The sequence below is a fragment of the Urocitellus parryii genome, chromosome 4 (assembly GCF_045843805.1).
Source record: "Urocitellus parryii isolate mUroPar1 chromosome 4, mUroPar1.hap1, whole genome shotgun sequence".
NCBI lineage: Eukaryota > Metazoa > Chordata > Mammalia > Rodentia > Sciuridae > Urocitellus > Urocitellus parryii.
Genome location: NC_135534.1, coordinates 61,310,922 through 61,336,449, shown reverse-complemented (window position 1 = coordinate 61,336,449; position 25,528 = coordinate 61,310,922). Strand labels below are relative to the sequence as shown.

The 25,528-nt window shown below is 34.8% G+C and overlaps 2 protein-coding genes and 1 pseudogene across 2 annotated transcripts; all 3 read right to left on the bottom strand.

Annotated features, from left to right (window-relative positions):
- Positions 1-5,463: 5,463 nt before the first annotated feature.
- LOC113191372 (olfactory receptor 51V1-like) lies at positions 5,464-6,408 on the bottom strand. Its single transcript, XM_026401092.2, has one exon. It carries the CDS (start codon positions 6,406-6,408, stop codon positions 5,464-5,466), a length of 945 nt encoding a protein of 314 aa, XP_026256877.2.
- A 5,886-nt stretch (positions 6,409-12,294) lies between these two features.
- LOC113191383 (olfactory receptor 51V1-like) lies at positions 12,295-13,225 on the bottom strand (annotated as a pseudogene).
- Positions 13,226-21,409: 8,184 nt separating this feature from the next.
- On the bottom strand, positions 21,410-22,354 carry LOC113191374 (olfactory receptor 51V1-like). The gene has a single exon (XM_026401094.1). It carries the CDS (start codon positions 22,352-22,354, stop codon positions 21,410-21,412), a length of 945 nt encoding a protein of 314 aa, XP_026256879.1.
- Positions 22,355-25,528: the final 3,174 nt, after the last annotated feature.

Below are 25,528 nucleotides of genomic sequence, written 5' to 3'. Positions count from 1 at the left end.
TTACTGGGTGAACACAACCAAATGTATAAAGAAACTAAAATTAAAACTCTATAAACTTTTCCCAAAACATTTTAATAGAGTATAATAATAATACATAATAGTTTGATTCATTTTGACAAAATCATACATGCAAGGAATTTGATTTACTCTATTTTGGTCCCTAGTGCCCCCTTTCCCTCTTCTCCCTTCTTCCTCTACTTTACTGGTTTTCTTTTCACTCATTTATAAGTTATTTTTGATCTGTGTTTTATATATATACATAAAGGTAGAATTTACTTTGGCATATCTATACATGCATATAGTGTGATTTTGTTAAATTCATTCTGCATTTCCTCCCCTATCCACCACCCCTTCTCCCCTGCTCTTGACCTCTTTTTTCTACTCCACTGATTTTTCCAATATCACTATGATATTTGGCCATCCCCCCTTCCTCCTTATTTTGCTTTAGCTTCTGCATACCAGAGAAAACATTCAACCTTTGATTTTCTGAAACTGGTTTATCGCATGATGTTCTCCAGTTCCATCCAGTTACTGGCAAATGACATAATTTCATTATTCTTTATGGAGTAAAAGGCAATTGCACACGTGCACACACACACACACACACACACACACACCATATTTTCTTAATCCATTTGTATGTTGACAGGCATCTGGGCTCGTTCCATAGATAGGTGCATCATAAACTCTGGTTACCGTTTCATAGCTTAGATCAGTAATTTAAGTTCTGTCAGATTTTCAGCCACATTTAATGATAACAAATAACAGTGCACAAGCACAAGTCTCCTGCAGCCTGGGGTCAGCTTATATTACAGCCTTGGGTGGGTACTGTGTGGCATGAGAAAAGTTACAAAATTTTCTCTTGTCACCAAGTGCCTGTGGCAGCAGGTCAGGCTCTCTAAAGTTTTAACATCTTAATTCCCAGACCAAAATCTCGCCTTCAAATATAATAGAATTAAATGACTGAATCATGCATCCTTGTGAAACACCAGGTGTGTCTGATACAGGTTGAATTCTCTGGATGTGGTCTCTAAATTTATAAATTCTAGTGGTCCCTCAAGATGGTAGAGGAGTTAAAGACACCTGAAAATGAACTTGTCCTGAGGTATGATAGAAAAAAAAAAGAAATAAAAAGAACATAGGATGCCTCAGTTATAATTCTTAAGTAGACACTCCCAGAAGAAAATATGTGTCTTCCAAAACAATGGAATTTGCAGAAAATGGGGCAAAATGACCCTACAATCATGGATATGGGGAGATCTGTGAGAGCAAATGATGATAGAAAATCAGTCAGTCTCCAGCCAAAGAAGGCATAGGATTTTATTTTTCTAAGAAGAAATTCAACTCCTAAAAAGTCAGCAGTCAATAAAAACATGTATTTCCCACTTTAGTACAGACATCAGAAATATTGAGAGTTAATTGGGGAAACATATTGCAGAAAAGGAACTGTCATTGTACAAGTCAAGATAGTGAAAATGTTACTGGAGATTACAAAAGAGTGCAGAGAGTGTACAGGGGCAAAGTAAAACAAGCCATTCACTGAGAAATACCCAGTTTAGGTATTAGGCAACAGTATAGGTTTCTAACTGAAAACACATTCTTTGGAGTCATATTTCTAATAATCAAATATCTTTTTACTGATTTTATTTATAAAATCTATTTATAAATTTTATTTATGAAATCTGTTTACTGCTTTATTTATAAAATCTTAGGAAAATTATTTTATCTATATGTCAAAACTTTCAATCAAGGAAGTCTATACAAAACAGTTTTAATGATGTCTAGAGCATAATAAATATTTTATGAATGTCAGGAATTATTAATAAATAAAATAATAAAGTTTAATTTTCACATTTTCATAGCCATGTTGAAATTTGGTTCAAATATGGAACACTGAAAAACAGCTAATGTCAAAAGCAAATTAGCATTATTTTTAAGTAGAAGTTGCCAAAATTAGGAGTTTTTACCACAAGGATAGAAAGTTGAAAAGAGTACATACACATATATATTATGTGTATACATGTATTTGTCTTCCATATATAGGGAATTTTTTGAAATGCAAAGCTATTTTGCTTTTTGACTATTCTTGATCTTACCCTAGAGTCTTATTCTCTTTAAGTGTTTCTACCAGAATGTGGACTATATAATGAGAAAATTCTTGTATGCAGAAAAAAATTCTTTCTACACACACACACACACACACACACACACACGAACTGAATCCCTTGAGCATGAGATGTGGGAGAGAGACAAAGACAGAAATGAAAGATATGATCTTCAAGATCCCATTTTCAACTACATATTCCCTGGTCCTCATTCAAATTGTCAAGGTATGAAAGGACAAACTCAATGTGATTTGAGAGGTAAACTGAAAGCCAGGAAACAGTGACACTTGATTTCTTACTTGAGTATCTGAAGGAGACATCTCAGGACATGGGAGGTTAGCACTGGAGTGCAAATGACACTGATACATGTTCCATAGGAGAAAGTGAGTGTGCCACTGGTTTCCTTCTCCCCCAAGAGGCACACTGGGATGTGGGAGCTCAGTACTGTGGGAAACAGGCTAATCATGACAAATAATTGTGACATTGTCATGAGAGACATCTTGACTATGTCTACATTTGTCAAAGGACTTCATGGCCAAGGACCATAAAAACAAATGTTCAGTGGGATAAGTAAAAGAAAGTAGGTCATGTTTGAGGGATTGTAAGGTAAAAATCAAGGATACAGATGGGTCACAAAATGAACACCAAAGAAAATATCAAAGTTCAGCAGAGAGTACAGAAAAGATAAATTTTCATACAAAGTCTGGAAATAAGCTGACATTATTTCAACATAGGCCAAATAAAATGTCAAATAACAACAGGCCAAATGACATGCTGGAGGCTAACCCTCTCCTCTCCCTTACTCCTCAAATACAGGTCAGTTTCCTCCTTTTAAAAATTGGTTCTTTGCAGTTTTACATAACACTAGAATTAATTTTGACATAATTAAAAAAGCGTGGAATATACTTTGCTCTAATTCAGTAGCTTTCCTTTTAAAGAGGGTGACATGGGGTGGAATGTGGGAGGCTCAGAGACCTATGGAGAAAAAAGTTGTCCAGTACAGATTGTCAACTGCCAATTGGCAGAAAAGTTATTCAAATACCTCATTTTATACTACAACAAAGGAATTTTTATTCAAAAGCATTAATTGACATTTAAGTGGAAGGTTTTCAGTTCATTAACATATACAGGGTCACTTGGAGCAAAACAAGACTACAACAAGAAACAAACAAACCCCCAAAGTCTACCCATACCTGTCTTTAAATACAAACTGCAAAACCTACTACACAGGAATTTGATACCAGGATATTGGCTGACAAAGGATGGATCTATTAAATAATGTATTCAGTTGGTAACCCACTTGAAAGTAAATATTCACATCAATATACAATTTAAAATACTTCACAAAAGTAATACCACCAACCACAAAGTACCAGAATAATGAGGGAATAGCTCTTATACAAAATGAAATATCACTGAACATTTTTATGGTAAAAGTGCTATTTTTTAAAATTATCCCATTATTATTTTCTACTAATGTAAAATCCATTTACTGCAAGATACTCAGCTACATTTTGAGAAATGTTTTATAATCATGTGGTATATATGTTTATATTACCTTTATTCAAAACCCAAACCAGTAAAATGTTAATCAACTGATGAATGAATAAACAGATTTTTGCATATGAAACAAAACAAGCAGTAAAGAGTAGAATTCAAAATACAGCTATGCAGGTCTGGGTATATGGTTCAGTGGTACAGTGCTTGCCTAGCATGCATGAGATCTTGGGTTGAAATCTTAAGACTGAAAAACAACAACAAAAACTGTGGATATGACCACAGGAATAAGTCTATAAAGAGTTATTTTAAGTGAAATTACCCAACATGAAAGATATTAGCTACTACTTAATGTGCGTGACTTTCTCTGAAGGGCAAGCATATATGATGGAAATGAGAAGAGGAGCAGCCAATAATTAGAGGTTGCAATAGAGGGTGAATTAAACTCAGTTAGAAGGGTACTTTTGAGGGAGATGGAAATACTTTATTTATTAATTGGGTTACAGCTATAGGACTCTCAGGTATTTTTCATAGCTCATGAAACTATTCACATATCTAACTATAATGTATTATATTTGTAATTCTATCTCAAGAAATCAACCTTAAACCAACCATGATCATTTACACGTTTAAGTACTATGCCCCTTTTCTATTCATCCTGTCTTTGAAATTTAATGTATAATATAGCAAGCCAACTTATATTCCAGAATATGCACATGCAATGGATTGAAAGCACATTTAATTTGTCTTTAATCACTTCAATCTGCAGGTTTTATAACTTAAAAAGTGTCAGCAGCGGATGTAATGAGTAAATTGTTATTATGACATACAAATGAAATATGTTTCTAATTTAATCTTTTCAAAGACTGAGGTATATGTTGTTATCTTTTACATTAATTGATATTTAAATGCACAGTTTAAAGGATATGCCAATGTCTAATATTAATTAGATATGTATCATTGTAGAAATACTAATTAGGAGTATCTAATGCTAATTAAATATTTTTAATTGTAGAAATGACTTTTTAAATTTTATTTTATTGGTTCTTGTTAGTTATACATGACAATAGTATCCATTTTAATATATTTAGACAAACATGAAATATATTTTATCCTATTCAGACCCTAGTATCTCTCCTTCTGCTTTCATTTCCTCTACTTTTGTTCCCTTCCCTTTTAGAAATTTTTTTTTCTTGCAAATGTACACACACAAACTAGAGTGTAAATGTGTTCAGCTTATTACCATCCAAGATTTAATTTGGTGACTGTTTGTATATCTGTTTGTCATATAAATGTTTATGATAGTCACAAAACTATTTGAAAACATTGTATTAAAGAGAAAAACAGAAGAAAGCAAGAAGGAAAGAACTGTCATGAGACCTATTACAAAGTATTTTGGACAAAATATACAATTTCCATCACAGGCTACCGCCTAATTGTTGGCATATCTTTTAAACTCTGCACATTTAAACATCAATTTTGTAAAAGATAGCAACATATACCTCAGTCTTTTGAAAAGATTAAATTAGAAACATATTTCATTAGTATGTCATAATAACAATTTACTCATTACATCCATTGCTGACCCTTTTTACATTATAAAATCTGCAGATTGAAGTGATTAAAGACAAATTAAATGTGCTTTCAATCCATTGCATGTGCATATTTTGGAATATAAGTTGGACTGCTATATTATACATTAAATTTCAAAGACAGGATGAGTAACAAAAGGGACAGTACATAAAAATGTAAATGATCATATAAATTGAACTTAGAAACTACTTTTAAATACTTACTGAATATCAACTTTTCTTAACTCCAGTGGTTGACTTTTAAATACATTCATATTGCATGACAAGACTTAGACTGCTTTCAAGGAGAACAACTTCTGCACTCTCCTTCGTATCTGGTGGGTCTTGATACTGTAGATAATGGGGTTCATCAAGGGTGGGAAAAGGATATAGATATTGCCCATGAGGACATGAACCAGAGGAGAGAGGTGTTTGCCAAAGCGATGAACCATGGTCAGACCAATGATTGGGATGTAGAAAACCAAAACAGCACAGATGTGAGACACACAAGTCTGCAAGGACTTCATTCTCTCCTCCTGGGATGCAATGGCTAAGACAGTGTGCAAGATCATAATGTAGGAGATTAGGATGAGCACAGCATCCAGCAGCAAGTTCATGATCACTAGAACCAGAGCATAGATGCTGTTGAAGCGGATGTCTGAACAGGCCAATCGAAGTAAGTCTTGGTGCAGGCAGAAAGAGTGAGAAAGGATGTGAGGATGGCAGTAATTTAAGAACTTCAGGCGGATGATGGCAGGAGAAATTAATGAAAAACTTCTACACAGAATTGCCACTCCGATTTTCATGATATTGTCATTGGTTAGGATGGAGGAGTAGCGTAGAGGGTTGCAAATGGCAATGTAGCGGTCAAAGGCCATAGCTAGCAGGACAGAGGACTCCATGAAGGACAGACCATGGATGAAATAGGACTGAGCAATGCAGAAATCCAGGCTTATCTCTTGCATGAACCCATAGAGGACTCCCAGCACCGTGTGCACAGTAGACAGCCACATGCACAGATCCGTGAGGGACAGCATGGCCAGGAAGTAGAACATGGGCTGGTGCAAGCTTGGCTCAGTCCTGATCACATGAAGGATCATGCAGTTTCCCAGAAACACCATGGCATAGATGGAGGAGAAGGGGATGGAGAGCCAGAGGGAATAAACTTCTAGACCAGGAATGCCAGTGAGAACAAATGTTGAACTATTGAGGTGGAAGTGAGAGAGAGCAGACATGAGTAGAAGATGGAAAATCTTCCAAGAGAGCTATTTTAACTGCACACGTTTGTGATTCCTGAATCTTTAGTGGTTTTTATATGCTTTCAGGAAGAAAATAAAACATTAAATTTCATGATTAGCAATATAGAAACCTGTGTCATTATTTTTCCAGATAAACTTCTTGTCTCCTCATGGAAACTACAGTGTGTGTGATCAGTATTCCAGGAAATTAAGAACTTTTATGCAGTAATATTATTGGAAATGGGCACCTGGGATTTGTGGAGGATGGACTTCTGTAATCCTCTGTTCACTTCTAAAGAGGATAATACATGCTCACAGGTGTGAAGTGGCACCATAGAGGCTTAACCCTCAGGAGACTGAAATACAAATGCATTTTCTAAGCTCTGCCTTTGGTTTCCACTAAAGATTTATGAAATCCCTAAGGAAATGGGTTGATTAATGTAATCTAATTTTGTAGAACTCAAAAATCAGCCAAGATCCACTAAACAAGTGGAATCTGAACTGCCAAACGCAATGCCTCCCAATAAAATTGGGAAAAGATTAAGAATCTTCTGATGAGTGTTTGGTGAAATAATAAGAATAACCTGAATCTTCCAAGTTCATTGTGTTATTAAAATGATATGTTTTCTACTATTTCCTTTTGTGTTTCAGTAGCAGATCATGATGACCTCGACCAAGAATCCAGTGACTGAAAGATAAAATTTCCCAGGTATTTTAATTTAATTTAATTTTATTTTATTAAGAAAGAGGGAATATGTGGGAGGCTGACTAGCACATGACCGTGTCTGACTACCCTGCTGACCAGTGAGGCAACTGGCGGTCACACTGTGATCTGGATAGCCCTGGACTTCTATGGTACAAGTGACTGTGTCTTCGTGTATGGGCATGACTTCCTATATTCCCATGGGTCCAGCTATGCTCACTTGTTCCTTTGTAATATTACCCCTTGCCCTGTTTAGAATAGAATGTTCCATAGAAACACCTTTTGTGTGTCCCCTTCTCTTACTGTGCCCTTGGGTGTGGCCTTCCTAGATGTCAGTCAACATTTGGACAGCAGTCATCATGAAGCTAGACTCAGTCCTCTGAAACCTGACCCCTTGCCTCATTTGAATGGCTTCTCCTCAATAAAAGAGGTCAACATATGCTCTTGCTCGCTCGCTCGCTCTCTCTCTCTCTCTCTCTCTCTCTCTCTCTCTCTTTGTACAGACCCTTAAGGTTACAGGAGCTGTCACAGCACCCCCAAAGAAAAAGGCATTTCTTTCTCTTGTGTGGTTATTTTGTGCAGCCCAGTTAGCCCAGTTCCCCTGGAGTGACCCCTGAGTGTTTTAGTCATGAGCAACCCGGCATTCACAGCAGAGAAATAATCAAGGGTGTGAAGAGACAGCCTTCAGAATGGGAGAAAATCTTCACCACCTGCACCTCAGATAGAGCATTAATCTCCAAGATATATAGAAAAATTTAAAAACTAAAAACCCCCAAACAAATAACCCAATCAATAAATGGGCAAAGGAACTGAACAGACACCTCAAAGAAGAACAAATATGATCAGTCAACAAATACATGAAAAAAATATTCAACATCACAAGCAATTAGAGAAATCCAAATTAAAACTACAATGAAATTTCATCTCACTCCAGTCAGAATGGAAAATATGAAGAATACAAGTAACAATAAATGTTGGCATGGGTGTAGGGAGAAAAGTTAACTCATACATTGCTGGTGGAACTGCAAATTGGTGAAACCACTCTGGAAAGCAGAATGGTGATTCCTCAGAAAACTTGGAATGGAACCACCATTTGACCTATTTATTCCACTCCTCAGCATATACCCAAAGTACTTAAAATCAGTATACTACAGTGACTAGTCCACATCAACGTTTAGAGCAGCTAAATTCACAATAGCTAAGCTATGGAACCAGCCTAGGTGCCCTTCCACAGATGAATGGATAAAGAAAATATGGTGCATATTTCCAATTGAGTATTACTCAGTCATAAAAAGGAATGAAGTATGGCATTTGCTGGTAAATGGATGAAACTGGAGACTATCATGCTAGTGAAATAAGTCAATCCAAAGAAACCGAAGGTCCACTATTCTCATGTTTCTCTCTCTCTCTCTCTCACTCTCTCTCTCTGTCTCTCTCTCGCCAGTACACTGGATTGAACTCAGGGACACTCGACCACCCAGTCACATCCCTAGCCCTACTTTGTATTTTATTTAGAGACAGGATCTCACTGAGTTGCTTAGTGCCTTGCCCTTGCTGAGACTGGCTTTGAAATCTCAATCCTCCTGCCTCAGAATTCCTGAGCTGCAGGGATTACAGGTGCCTGGCCAAATGTTTTCTCTGGTATGTGGATGCTGACTCACAATAGGCTGGGAGGTGTGGAGATAGGATGGGAAGTTTACCAGAACAGAGTTCGGGCAGTGGGGGAAAGGGAAGAGAATGGAAATGGTAAAACAGTAGAATAAGTTGGACATAACTTTCTATGTTCATATATAAATACATGACCAGAGTAATGACACACCATATACCACAAAAATGGGAAGTTATGTTCCACATACATATGATATGATAAATTGCATTCTACTGCATGTATAACTAAAAACAACAAACTAATAAAGAGAAAAACAAAAGAGTAAATTATGTGATTTTTCCCATAATATTTTTTTGTAACTGCTCTTATGCAATCAAGTTTGGAAATCTTTATAAATATATAAATCATTGATAATCATTTTCAATTTATAATAGTTGCATATCTGTAAATGGGTGCAAAACAAATATAGGGATTGCCCAGAAGTTAAAAATAAAACTGTCACATGACACAGCCATTTTACATCTAAATTTATAACAGAAAATGAAATATACATGAAAACATTATACTTCCATATTTTTGCAGCATTATTCACAATAGCCAAGGTACAGAAACAAGCTAAGTCTTAATTGACAGATAAAAATATAAGGAATCATGATATACTAATAAGATGGAAGATTATTCAGCTAAAAATATAAGGAAATACCATTGTGCTCTTAAGTATGAAACTGAAGATATTATGCTAAGTGGAATAAGCCAAACAAAAAAAATATGTTCCATTATACCACTTAGATATGGAATCTAAAGAAGTGTAAGATATATCAAAGGTATAAATGATACTTTCTAGGGGCTGAGGGGGGAAAGTAGTTAAAATAGAGGTTATGGGATTAAAATTTTGATCATAAGATGAATACATTCTACATATCTAGTGTACAGCATGTTGGTTTTGGTTAATTGTAATGTACATATTTTATTCTGAGAATTTATTCTAAGAGTAGTTTTAAAGACTCTTCACACACACACACACACACACACACAAACACACAAACACAAATACCTATGTGAGGTAATGGATATGTCATTGCCTTGCTTGTGGAAAACATCACAAAGGTATTCCCTATCAAAACACCACTGTATTCTATGCCTTAAAAATATACATGTGTTTATTTTCAATTATACCTCAAAAATTTAAAAAAAATGCAAATTGATAAATCTAGATGTTCAATTCTTCTATAAAGCAGTATTAGCATTTCCTATGATACATAGTCTCAAACTACATTGTAGACCTAAGTATAAAGCAGTAAGAGTATAACTTACATTTTTGTGTTGTTGATCATGTTTTGATGGTGTCCTTAATAAATTAATTGGATAAGTCACAAAGATTTAGTCCTAAAATTTCTTTCAATGTTTTATAGATATATAGTGGTGCACATCTTAAATTATATCTACTTTGGAGATCAAAGCAGATGGATGGCTAGTTTAAAGTCAGTCTATACAATTTAGCAAGAACATCTCTCAATAATTAAAAAAATACAAAACAAACAAACAAACAGATAAAAAGTCTTGGGATATTGATTACTCAGTGGTAGAGCTGTTGTAAGCTTGTGAGTCCATGAGTACAATTTCTAGTAGAATCCCTGTTATTATCAAATAGGTGTATGTGTGTATTTTTCTGTGTGTGTGTGTGTGTGTGTGTGTGTGTGTGTGTGTAGACCAAATACCTTTTACCAGAAATCTGTGACTCATTCTAGAGTACATCTTTTCATTCTATATATTCAAGAATCTAAAAATATTGGCAAAATTGGCAAAAATTTTCAGTACAGGTTTATCAAAGACAATAATTGTTTTCCTTCATTTTTTCCAACTTTATTACAAATCAATAGCATATGAATGGATCATCTTACATCTATGATGCCCATGTCCAATTTGAAGAAGAGCTCATCATTAGTAAATGACAACCTTTCTAAAGAACATATGTAGTAGGTTAGTAGGCATGGTAAGAACTCAATCTAAAAACACCAAGCAAATTGACCAGCTGGAAGGTAGTCTCTTATGCATGACAAATAAACAGTACAATTTAATCTCAATGATTAGAGATCTCTATGCCGAATCTTAACCTATACAGGGGTAAAAAATCAACAGGGACTTTGTTTCCCTAGCACACTTTTATAATTTCAGTTTCCCTGAATTCAGCTAGTCCATTTCAGCACTCATGAAAAGTATATTAAAGGTCCTACATCAATGTTACCATAACAACAAAATAGTTTAATATTTTATAATCCCTCCCCCTATTTCTACATGTTTTGCCTCAAGTTTCACCACTTAAATAAGCAAGGGAAAGATGAAAATTCCAGTTTCCCAAAGATCCTGTTACCTGAAAACTGGTGGTTGGACAAATGACTAAGACACAGAGGTTAGGTGATTGATTGTGGCTAATGCACTACCCACTACTACTTAATTTTTTTTCTATTCATTTCCTCTGTGCACACTCACCAATATCTGCTGAGTTCTCAGACCTTCAGGAATATATTTCTTTCCGTCTCCTTATGTGAAATACAGAAGAAAAGTAAGACAAAGGAGCTATAATAAAATTTAATCTAATATGAATAGATAGTTAAGCTGAATCCCATCATGCAAACCATTGAAACTATATGTATTTTAAAAATCAATTTATGTTAAAGAAATTACTATTTACCTCATCCTTGATGTAGAGCTTATATTAAAAACACTTATATTTCTCAATCACAGTAACAATACAGACACTTTATTCTTTTAATGGAAACTAGGAATTGAAATGATAAATGAAAGTATGGCCTCAATCTAAACATTTTTAAATGATTTTAATGGCTTTCAAATTCTAGTTACTGTTGGTATTATACTTTAAAGAAACTGATAACAAAACTCTCTTTTTCTCCACTAATGCCAATACTAATTATTCATATCTTTGGCTAAATTATTGCACACAGAGTGGGAGTGGGAGAGTATTAGGACAATGGACAATCAGGCATCAAGACTACTTACTCTTTGTTTATTTCACTACTCCATAAAAGATATAAAAAGTCCAGTCTCCATATGATGCTCTACCAATTGAAAGGCCATGTTACTGAACTTGTTGTAGGGTACATGCATAACAACTAAATATATTGCTTAAAATAATAAAAGAGACAAAATAATGGTTGATGTTTCAGCAATTATTTGATGAGACTTTAACACAAACATTTACTTTTGCCTGATGGATATGATAAAAAATGTTCTCATTCAGCTGTCCTTGAAAAGGTATAGATTTTACTGTCAAATCTACCTATATTAATATGGTTTTCATAACATATAGTGTGACTTATAAAATTGTTCATTTAAACATATAGTGTGACTTATAAAATTGTTCATTTAAAATTGTTACACATGTCAACATCATAGACTTATGATAGCTGTGGAAAAAATGGGGTAAAATTTGTGACAAGTAAATCATCATTTAAATGGAGGTGAGAAATATATTTTGAAATACTTACTGAATATTAACATTTCTTAACTCCAGTGGTTGACTTATAAATACATTCATATTGCATGACAAGACTTAGACTGCTTTCAAGGAGAACAACCTCTGCACTCTCCTTCGTATCTGGTGGGTCTTGATACTGTAGATAATGGGTTCATCAAGGGTGGAAAAAGGATGTAGATGTTGCCCATGAGGACATGAACCAGTGGAGAGAGGTGTTTGCCAAAGCGATGAACCATGGTCAGACCAATGATTGGGATGTAGAAAACCAAAACAGCACAGATGTGAGACACACAAGTCTGCAAGGACTTCATTCTCTCCTCCTGGGATGCAATGGCTAAGACAGTGTGCAAGATCATAATGTAGGAGATTAGGATGAGCACAGCATCAAGCAGCAAGTTCGTGATCACCAGAACCAGAGCATAGATGCTGTTGAAGCGGATGTCTGAACAGGCCAATCGAATTAAGTCTTGGTGCAGGCAGAAAGAGTGAGAGAGGATGTGAGGACGGCAGTATTTTAAGAACTTCAGGCGGATGATGACTGGTGGAATGAGTAAAGAACTCCTACATGAGATTGCCACCCCGATTTTCATGATTTTGTCATTAGTTATGATGGAGGAGTAGCGTAAAGGGTTGCAAATAGCAATATATTGGTCAAAGGCCATAGCTAGCAGGACAGAGGACTCCATAAAGGACAAACCATGGATGAAATAGGACTGAGCAATGCAGAAATCCAGGCTGATCTCTTTCATAAACCCATAAAGGACACCCAGCACTGTGTGCACAGTGGCAGGTCTGTGGAGGCCAGCATGGCCAGGAAGTAGAACATGAGCTGGTGCAAGCTTGGCTCCGTCCTGATCACATGGAGGATCATGCAGTTTCCCAGGAACACCATGGCATAGATGGAGGAGAAGGGGATGGAGAGCCAGAGGGAGTAGTCTTCTAGACCAGGAATGCCAGTGAGAACCAATGTTGAACTATTGAGGTGGGAGTGAGACAGAGCAGACATGTGTAGAAGATGGAAAATCTTCCAAGAGAGCTATTTTAATTGTACAGGTTTGTTATTCCTGAATCTTTAATGGTGTTTATATGGTTTAAGGAAGAAAATAAAACATTCAGTTCCATAAGAGGCAATGTAGATACACCTGAGTCTCTGTTATTCACAGAAAGTCATCTTCTCTCCTCATGGAAATGACAATGGCAGTAATCGTTATTCCAAGAAATTAGAAACTTTTATGCAGTAGTATTAGTGTAAATGGGCACCTGGGATTTGGTGTGGAGGAAGGACTTCTGGGAACCTCTGTTCAATTCTAAAGAATATAATGAATGATCACAGGTGTGAAGTGGCACCATGGCTGGCTTCACCCTCCGGAGACTGAAATACACAGGCTCTTTCCTCTTTGGTATCACAGCTGTACCTTCAACTTGCACAAACACATCATAAGATCCCTAAAGAAAAGGGTTAGTTAATGTAATCTAATTTTGTAGAACACAAAAATCAGCTAAGATCCACTAAACAAGTGTAAACTGAACTGTATTGCATTCTATATTGGACACTATGCTTAAATATTTACATATTTAAAATTTATTTCATTTTCTTCTTTATTTTCATCCCCTTTTTAATTGCAAATGAGATTTCTACATTTTCTGATTCACAGTACTATTATATCTTATGTGTTTCATTAATAAGCTAGCACAATTGTCATGCATTTTATACTGCATATTGATAATTAATATTGTATGCTATCTCTGTTATCAATAACTGTGTGTCTGTTTATAGTTAAAATAAAACTAGATGTTTTGAGCACATATCACTTCTGTAATAACCAGTTTATAAGGTTATACTATATATATCTAGCCTCTTTAGATCAACTGTAGTACCCAATGATTTCAGAACTTTCCATGAAATGCAAAAATAATAATAATAATAATAATAATAACATGATTGTTTTGTTTGTCTGTTTTGCTTTCTTTTGTTTTGTCTTTTGGTGGTGGGGATTTAACCCAGAGGCACTCTACTCTTGAACTTGTAAGGTCTTGATAAGTTGCTGAGTCTGGCCTCAAACTTGCAATCTTCCTACCTCAGTCTTCTGAGAAATTGGAATCAAAAGTATGCACCAATGTGACTGGCAACATGAGTTTGTTTTTTAACAGAATTTATGAATTATTACAGCTTATAAGAATATATCTAGAATTTTTTGGAACTTCATACAAAACTTCCAAATGATTTGTAAACTTGGTTAAAAGAAACTTTTTTAAAAAGCATGATTGTATTTCTTAAAGAGAATTTAATATCTACAAATATTTTTAAAAATCACATATTTACAACATATATGGCATTATCGTGCAATGCCTCTGATTGCCAGAATACTATATGAAAGGTTAATTAAGACAGCTAGTAAAGATGAATAATCACCTTGATACAGAATAGAGTTATTAAATGTGTGTAATTTTTTTTCTGAATAGGGATTCAGTCAAAATATCAGTGACTAATGCAATGAGTTTCTGGTAATATGGCTAAGAAAAGCCACTGGGAAATGTAACCAAGATATTGGATAGGTCAAGATAGAAGGGAAAATAAATGCCAGTTTTTAGGCAAAGACTTTCCCAGCTTGCAAGAACAGATATTTTAGTCATGTCACTAATAAAATTAATTAAATAGGGAGCCCCTTCTTAATGATTCTTCAATATATTGTGACCACCTTTGGTTTCACTATATTTTATGTTTATGCCCATTAAATATGCCAACTAATAAAAAATTCAATGCATGTTTATGAACACAGGAAAAAAATATTTAGAATAAATTATATGACCTTTCTAATAGTATTTTTGGGGAAACCACTATTATGTGTTCTAGGTTAGAAATTGTTATAAATGTGTAAATCATTGATAATCATTTCCAAATTAAAATTATTGTGTATCTCTAAATTTGTGCAACATAAAGTATGAAAGTTGCCCAGAAATTAAAAGCAGGACTCTCATATTTCCTAAGTATTCCATTTCTGAATTTATATCTAGCAGAATATAAAATAGACCTCAAAACATGGTATTTCCATATTTATTGAAGCATAGTCACAACATCTAAGGTATGGAAACAACCTAAGTGTTCACTGGCAGACATATAAGAAGTTGTAGTTAAAACTGAATACTATTCATCTTAAAATGAATGAAACTGAGGAAATTATGGTAAGTGAAATAAGGCACATAAGGAAAAGCGAATGGTCCATAATATCCCTTAAATTTGATACCTAAAAAATTGAGAGAATATTGAGGGTAGAAATGGTAGTTTCCAGGGACTAAGGGAGTAAGTAGATGGCCCAATACTGGCTATAGCTAAAACTTTCACACTTTTTTTTTTCACATTTTGTAATGGTGCATTATGAGGATGGGATTTTTAAATTTCATATTCATACAGGCACACCATGTAGCTATAGAATTTGGCCAATATCACTCCTCAGGACTTCCCCCTTTCTCCCCATCTGACTTATACCCTGTCGCGACCCCTTGCCAGCAAGGAAGACGCAACTCAGGAATCTTCTTTCAGCAGTTTATTCAGGCCCTTGATATTTCTTCTTCTGAATCCCGGATGCCCCTCCCAGCCTTAATAAAGCATCTCAAGCCCCAATGCGAAGCTGCCACGTGGAACTTTCTCATAGGGTGTTGAAAAACCATGCGCCAACTCTCCCAAATAAGGAGTTGTTTGTCACAGGCCACAGCGGAGCCAGCGCCATCTTGTAATGGCGACCACAGTCCGCAGAAACGGCTCACCACAATACCCTTTGGTCCTTTTTCTCTCCTGATCTCCTTTTGACCTCTATGGGATCTGCCTCAACTTTCTTTTTCCTCTTCCTCTCTAGTTCCAAATTTGAGAGAAAAACATATGACCCTTGACCTGAGTTTGACTTATTACAATTAAGATAATGGTTTCTAGTTCCTTCCATTTTCCTGCAAATGTCATAATTTCATTTTCTTCATTGCTGAATAAAATTATATTGTGAATATATATAAGATATTTTCTTTATCCATTCACTCGTTTATAGACACTTAGGTTGGTTCCAAGATTTTATTATTGGGAATTGTATTGCTATAAACATGGGTACTTATGTATCACTGTATTATTGTGAATTTAATTATTCAGCATACTTATTGAAGTGGCATAGCTGGGTCATACTGTGATTCCATGTCCAGTCTTTTGAGGAATCTCCATACTGATTTATATCGTGGAAGTACTAATTTATAATCCCACCAAAGGTGTAAAAGTGTTCTTTTTACCCCACATCCTCTCCAGTATTGATTATTACTTGTTTGTTTATGACTTCTATTTTGACTGGATAGGATGAAGTCTCAGTGTAGTTTTGATTAGCAATTCCCTTATTGTTAATGATACTGAACAATTTTTCATGTATTTGTTGACCATTTGCATTTATTCTTTTGAAAAGTGTCCATTTAATAATTGGGCCATTTGATTTTCTGGTGTAAAGTTGTGGGGGTTTTTGTCCTTTATACATTTTATGTATCAGTCCTCTGTCAGAAGGTTAGCTAGCAAAGATTTTCTCCTATTCTGTAGACTCTTCTCACATTCCTGTTTCCTTTGCTGTATAGAAGGACTATAAAATAGACTTAAAACATTATATTATGAAGTGAACAGGTCTACATACCTAGTGTACAGAATGATAACTGTGGTTAATAATAATGTACATACTGTATTCTGGGAAGTTATTTTGAGGTAGTGAGGTAGTTTTAAAGAATTTCAACACACACACACATACACATACACACATACACACTTCCACATAGATGTAAAATAATGGGTATGTCAATTTGCTTGAATGTGGAAAACATTTCAAAAGGTGTGCTCTATCAAAACACCACCATATTCTATGCCTTAAAAACATACATTTGTTTCAATTGTCAATTATATCTCAAAAGCTGAAAAATGGAAATTGATGAATCTAGATGTAAGTTCATTTTTTCCAACAGCATTAGCATTCCCTCTGATACAAATTCCAAAAGTGGATATTAGATATTATCTTAGACCTAACTATAAATTAGTAAGAGAAAACATGGATAAAATATGTGTGAACTTGGACATATGTTGAATTTGGTCATATTTGATTTTGTACAGAAGCTACAGAATTACAATGGTGTTTTTCCTCTTCAGTCTGTCGGAGTTGAGTGTCACAGCACTGATGAGCTCAGGTGAGGTTGAACCATGTGATTCTCTGCTCTCCTGTTTCAGTTCTCATACCACATACAGATGTCCTCATGTGGTCATTTAGTGCCATGTTGTAAAGATTTTTGTGCTTTTTATTGGTAATTGTTGTTGAATATGTCCCCCAAGGGAAGTGGTGAAAGTATGAATAATTCCTAAATACAAAAGCATGGCAATGTTACTTAGGGAAAAAATATGTCAGACAAACATCATTCACCATTTGCATGAGTTATAATGCTGTTAACTGTGTGTTCAATGCTGATGAATCAATATGTTCCATCCAGAAAACAAAAATAAAGTTGCCCATTCTGCACATAATGAATTTCCAAGAACAGTGGTGAAGTAACATTTATTATATAGATGGGAAATATGAGTAATATGGAAAAGCAGAAATATTTCAAGACATATGAAGTGACAACTGACTAAACTGTGAAGTGAACAACTTTGGTATGAGGCTGCTCAGTATTATCCACAGGGTCAGGAAAATAAACTCATCTAGGCTGCTGCTGGTTGTCTCCCCAGGTTCAAAAGGGAATGGGAAATTATAGACAAGGCAAAGGTGCAGATCAGGGGAAAACAAATAAATTAAAGCCAACAAGAGAATCATTAAGTTTTATCAAGAAAAATGTTTTGAGGATGAGCATATTTTTGATAATGATGACACTGTTAGTTTCACAAGGACATTGGTATATAAACCTATATTATAACAGGATTTCAATTGGTAAAATTTATTGGCCACAGGCATTGAATCCCCCATAGCAGTAGTTTTCTATGTATTGTTTATATCAACTTTATAGATCACAAATTCAATCAATAATGAGATTAATTTATAAGTGCATGCTTTTTGACTGTCAGTACAAATAGGTAGAGAAATAAATATTTTTCTAATACCTGAACTCAACCCACTGGGAGAGAATTTAAAGCAGTAATTTCCTATGATGAATGACCTGTTGCACATGTAAAGCTCTGCCTTTTCTGTCTTTTGCAGCTTTCCATTATGATAACAAAATAACTGAGATGATTAACTTACAAAGAGGATAGGATTATTTTGGTTCACTGCTTTGTACACTCTGATACCTGATTTATTGAGCCCTGTGGCAAGGCACCATACCACAGCAGGAGCACATGACAGAGTGAAAACACTGAACTCAGAATCCAGGAAGCAAAAGAGAAAAAGGCAGAGGTCCTACAATTTCATATGAAAGACACACCTCCTATGCCTGACTCTGACATTGAATGGGTATATATGATATTAATCCATATTGCAACATTATTCAGTATTTCATATCTTTTCATAGGTGGAAAATATTTCATTGAATGTATCTACTACATTTTATATGATAATATTTGTTGGACATTTCTGGTTTTTATTTTATTTTACATTTTGTGCTATTACCAAGAATACTATGGTGTACATTCATATAAAACATGTTTTCAAATCTTTTGGGCATATATGTAGCAGTGGGTTAGAATAATAATTCTACTTTTCTAACATTTTGAGAAGCTGATTAACTATTTTCTAAACCTGTTGTAACCTTTTGTATTCCCACCAACAAATGATGTTGGTTGAGATTTCTTAAGAGACTCAGTAACACTTGTGATTCTATCTACTTTGTAGTGATTCTGGTGGGTATGAATCTTGAGTTTTGATTTGCTCTTCTCTAATGACTAATGATTGATGGTATTATATTGTTTATCATTAAATTACTTAATTGGAAGAGCTATGATTCCATTATCAGAAACATGATTTACAAATATATTTATTTCTGTCTATTGCTTTTCTTTGCAATGTCAAGGGGATGACCTTTGAAGTGCAAAATATTATAATTTTTCTTGAGCATAATTTATATTTTTCTGTTGTTGATCATATTTTGATGGTATACTTAATAAGTAGTTGCCTAAGAGAAGTCACAAAGATTTATTTGTATGTTTTCTACCAAAATTTTATAAATATATACTGGTGCACACCTTTTATTCTAGCTACTTTGGAGATTGAGCAGAATGGTGGATAATTCAGCCTAGACAACTTATCAAGACCATGTCTCAATATTAAAAAAACAAATAAAAATGAAAAGGCCTGGTGTGTTGATTGCTGAGTCATAGAGCAGTTGCAAACTCATGATTACCTGAGTACAATCTCTAGTATAATTTTTAGTATCATCAAAGATGTGTGTGTGTGTAGATAGATTAGCTATTGCTAGAAATCTGTGATCACTTCAGAGTACATTTTTGCATACATGTATTCATAACTCTAAGATAACTTTGTTTAAATATTGATGACCCACTTATGCAGTACATGTTGATTAAAATAGTTCTTTTTTCCTTCAATTTTGTCAACTTTATTACAAATCAATAGCACGTGAATGGATCACCTTATATCTATGATGCCCATGTCAATTTCAAGAAGAGTTCATTATTAGCAAATGACAATCTTTCTAAAGAACTTATATAGTAGGCTAGTAGGCATGTCACAAACTTAATCTAAAAACATCAAGCAAATTGTCCAGCTGGAAGGTATGCTCTCATGCATGACAAATAAACAGTATTTTTTCTAGACTGATTTAATTTCAATGATTAGAGATCCCTATGCCAAATCTTAATCTGTGCATGGGTGAAAAATCACCAGGGATTTTGTCTCTGTAGCACACTTTGATGTTTTCAGGTTCCCCAGATCCAGCTAGTCTGTTTAGCACTCATGAAATTGGAAATGGCAAGTATATTAAAGGACCTACATCAATGTCTACCATACATTCAGATATTATAAAAACAAAATGGTGTATTATTTTATAACCTCTTTTCCTTTAGCTCAACATGTTATGTGTAAAGCTTCACCAGTTAAATTACTAACCAGAAAATGAAAATTCCAGTTTCCAAAAAATCCTGTTACCTGCAAACTGGTGGTTGGGCAAGTCAAAGGTGGGCTGAGACACAGAGGTTAGATGAAGGATTATGGCTAAAGAAGTACTCACACTCTTCTTTATGTTTTTCTCTACATCTCCTCAGTACACAATCACCCCTCTCTACTGGGTTGTCAGAGCTTCAGGGATATATTTCTTTCTGTCCCCTCACGTGAAATCCAGAAGAAAAGTAAGACTGAAGGATCTATGTTGAATTTGAAAGTGAGACAGAATAGCCAAATCTTATCTTGTAAACCTCTGAACCTATATGTATTTAAAAAAATAAATTTGTACTAAAGAAATATTTACTTCATTCTTATGTAGAGCTTATATAAGAAACATTTATATTACTTGATCTTTGTAACAATCTAGGCACTATTTTTAATGGAAATGGAATTGAAATGAGTAATGATAAATGAAAATAATGATTTTTAAATATTAGTTACTGTTGGTATTGCAATTTAGATAAAGACACTAATAATAAAACTCTATTTTCCTCCACTATGGCACTTACTGGTTGTTCCTATCTTCAGTTACATTATTGCACATAAACTGGGGGTGGGGGCAATTGTTGGATTAGTGGACAATCTAGTATAAAGCTTACTTATTGTTTGTCTTAGTACTCTTTACAAGATTTAGGAAGGCCAGTCTCCTTATGATTTTAGTCCATTAAATGGCCATGTAACTGAACTTGGTATAGAGCATATGGATAAACGCAAAAATGTTGCTTAGAATAACAAAAATTGATAAAATAAAAGTTAGTCTTTCAGAAATTATTTGAAGGGAATTAGACATCAAAATGTACCTTTTTCCCAATTAATGTACTAAAATATACCTTTACTCATCTGTCCCTAATCAGTATGAATTTTAATTTCAAAATTATCTAAGACATTAACATGGTTCTTATTCAACATACATATTATGATTTATAAAATTCTTCATAGATTTGTAGTAGCTGTGAAAAATTGGGGATACAATCATTTAAATAGAAGTTAGAGAATCTATTTTGAATTACTTACTGAATCTTAACTTTTCTTAACTGTACACATTAACTTCCAAATATTTTCACATTGCAACTGAAGACTTAGACTGTTTTCAAGGAGAACAACCTCTGCACTCTCCTTCGTATCTGGTGGGTCTTGATACTGTAGATAATGGGGTTCATCAAGGGTGGAAAAAGGATATAGATGTTGCCCATGAGGACATGAACCAGTGGAGAGAGGTGTTTGCCAAAGCGATGAACCATGGTCAGACCAATGATTGGGATGTAGAAAACCAAAACAGCACAGATGTGAGACACACAAGTCTGCAAGGACTTCATTCTCTCCTCCTGGGATGCAATGGCTAAGACAGTGTGCAAGATCATAATGTAGGAGATTAGGATGAGCACAGCATCCAGCAGCAAGTTCATGATCACTAGAACCAGAGCATAGATGCTGTTGAAGCGGATGTCTGAACAGGCCAATCGAATTAAGTCTTGGTGCAGGCAGAAAGAGTGAGAAAGGATGTGAGGACGGCAGTAATTTAAGAACTTCAGGCGGATGATGGCAGGAGAAATGAATGAAAAGCTTCTACACAAAATTGCCACTCCGATTTTCATGATATTGTCATTGGTTAGGATGGAGGAGTAGCGTAGAGGGTTGCAAATGGCAATGTAGCGGTCAAAGGCCATAGCCAGGAGGACAGAGGACTCCATGAGGGATAGACCATGGATGAAATAGGACTGAGCAATGCAGAAATCCAGGCTGATCTCTTGCAAGAACCCATAGAGGACACCCAGCACCGTGTGCACAGTGGACAGTCCCATGCACAGATCCGTGAGGGACAGCATGGCCAGGAAGTAGAACATGGGCTGGTGCAAGCTTGGCTCAGTCCTGATCACATGGAGCACCGTACAGTTTCCCAGGAACACCATGGCATAGATGGAGGAGAAGGGGATGGAGAGCCAGAGGGAGTAAACTTCTAGACCAGGAACGCCAGTGAGAACAAATGTTGAACTATTGAGGTGGAAGTGAGAGAGAGCAGACATGAGTAGAAGATGGAAAATCTTCCAAGAGAGCTATTTTAATTATTCAAGTTTGTGATTCCCACATTTCCAGCAATGTTAATCTGCTTTCAGAAGAAAATCAAATATAATGCAGTTTCCACAAGCAGCAATATAGAAAGTGATTCTTTATTCCTGTTATCTCTACATGGAACTTACAGTGTGAATGATGAGAGATATCAGAAATTTAGTTGCTTTTTATACAGTTACAATGATGCTAATAGGTACATGGGGTTTAGTTTGCAATCTAGCCTTTTGGGAATGTCTGTTCAATCTTAAAGAAAATTAATACATGACCACAGTGTAAAGCACTACCATGGCTGATACACCCTTGGGATTAGGTGAAATACATGACCAATTTCCCCTTCAGTACCACATTATAGCTTTCTGCTGTTGCAACAGATCATAAAATCCCTTTAAATGTACTGGTTAGGATAATTTAACTTGATGAACATGGAAATTTGAATAAGAGACACTAAGTCAATTAAGTGATATCTTAAATTTTGCTCAATTGTCTTTGCCTATTTAAATTATACTTTATATTTCTTTCTGTTTTCATCCACCCCTTCCACCTGTATAAAATTTCTACTTTTTCTTAATCACAATGTAATCACTTTTTATATTACGTATTTCTGATATCATACGTGGCATAAATTTTATACTGGGAATTAATAAATATTCATACTATTAATTGTGTTAATGTCAGTGTTAAGTAACTACTTATTCTAATAAGTTTATTTATTTTAAGCATATAAAATTTTTGTAAAAGCTAATAATGATATATGATTTGCATCTACCCTCCATAGATCTGTAGCAATTCCCTCAAATTTCAGAAATTCCAATTAATTATTTTACAGCAACATGACATGAGTTTCTTTGTTTGAGTTTATAAAATATTGAATTTTATAAGAAAAAATCTAGGATTTTAGAATATAATTAAAGCTCCATAGAAGTCTACCAAATGATTTGTATAATTGGATAACAGAAAACTTTTTCTAAGAAGAAGTGATTTGATTTTTTTGAAAGAAGTTAATATTTCCAAATATAAGGTTAATATTTAATTTTTTGATAGCTTTGGTACTATCCTCAGAATATGATTTATTGGCTGCATACTAGCCTTGAGAGAAGGTACTTAATAAATTTGTTAAGGAGAAAAAGTTACCTTGAAATAGAATTGTATTATTCAAGAAAGGTAGTATTTTTCTTAATAGGTATTCAGTTAAAATATCAGTGATTAATGCAATAAATTTTTTGAAACATGGCTTGGAGATGGTACTGAGAAATGTCACAAGATATTGGCAAGTTCAATGTGGAAGAGAAATTACATGTCAATTTTTCTATGAAGTTTTTCTGTCTGTAGAAACAGAGTAAAAAAAAATTCCATTAAGCTATTTCAGTAATGTTCTTAACAGAGAACTCATTAAATGGGGAAAATATTTTAATCAATGTGTGTCTATTTTCTTTTAGTAAGAAACTTGTGGTTTGATATATTTTATGCTTTTATCTATCTAAATGTAGTCCCTTACAAAAGTAGAGCCTCAATACACGTTTGTTGAATACAAGAGTAAGTTAATTACAGTAAATTCTGTAGCTTCTCCAATAAAACTTGATTTTTGAAAGCTTTATCACAGAATCCAGTTATAATCCCTATAAATATGCAAATAATTGATCATCATTTATATTTTGAAATAATTGGGTGTCTCCAAATATGTCTGAAATTGCTGCAGTCTGGCTGGGCACAAAATCACGAGCCACCACACACCTTGTAGATTCAAACAGCAACTCTTTATTCCCCAACTCACACCGGCACTCTACAATCATGTTCTGGGGAAATTCATGTTCTGGGCCAAATCCACTACTCCACCAGGCTCTAATCAGCAGGATACGCCCTATTCCCGGCAGGGTACACCTTAAACCTGGAACCGCCCTAAACCCAAGGAGCAGGATACTCCCTAAAACCTGATCTGCCCTAAACCCAGATCCGCCCTGGTCCTTGAGCAAGGTCACCTTACTCAAGCATACATGCAATGTCACTGCAAATGACCTGAGTCTAAGACAAGCCCAATTCCACAATGGAGAGTCCTTCCTCTAAGCAACATGGGGTAGGCTGACAAGAAAATTTCGATGCATCATTCCTACTTGGCAATGGCTCTCAGCATGAAATAATCTATGGAATGTTTCAGGTATCAAAACACAGTGAGCACAGACTTGTAAGATCCTATCTGAGTTCAATTCACTTGATGAGTCTGGAAACAGTGATATAATGATACAAATGGCCCGTTAATCAGGCAAATTTTAGCTTCTCTGTGTTAGTTACCTTTATGTCACTAAAATAAAATACCTGGAATGATTAACTTATGAAGATAAAAGTTTTGTTCAGGCTCATAGTTTGCAGATACTGGCATGTTATAAATTGATTCCATCCATTTGAGCCTGTGCCAAGGTAACATGTGTGGCAGAAGCACATGATGAACAAAACACTTAACCAGAAATCCAAAGAGAAAAAGGGAGAATCCCATGAATTTCCTTTGAGAAATCACTTCCAACAACGTTAGTGTAACTTGGAGCATACTGTTTTTGAGATTCATCCATGTTGTATTATTATTATTCAGCATTCTACTTCTTTTTACATTTACATTTGTGTTTTTTCCCACTTTTTGACTATTACCAATAATGCTATGATGAGCATTTATTTACAAACATAAGTTTTCAATTCTCTTGGGTAGATATCCATCTGTGGATCAGAATAATAATTCTATTTTTTAACATTTTTAGAAGCTGATAAACTATTTCCCAAAGCTTCTGAAACATTTTATATTTCAACCAATAACATTTTGGTTGAGATTTCTTTATAAACTCACCAACACTTGTTATTCTTTCTATTTTGATTCTGGTGGGTATGAATCTTGAGACAGGGCTTAATGAACAAAAATGTCGGTTCTCAAGCCTTTTCCAGCTTCTAGAGTCTATCTACATTTTTTGAATATATCCCTAATTTGATCTTAAAGGTCCTGCAGGACATTGAAGAAATGCAAAAATCACAGTTTATCAAGTGATATTCTCAAAAAAAAGGTAACTGTGAGATCATAGAGGATTGAACCACTCGTATGTTAGCAATTAAGTACTGTATGCCATAGACTTTTCATAGATGGTATATAA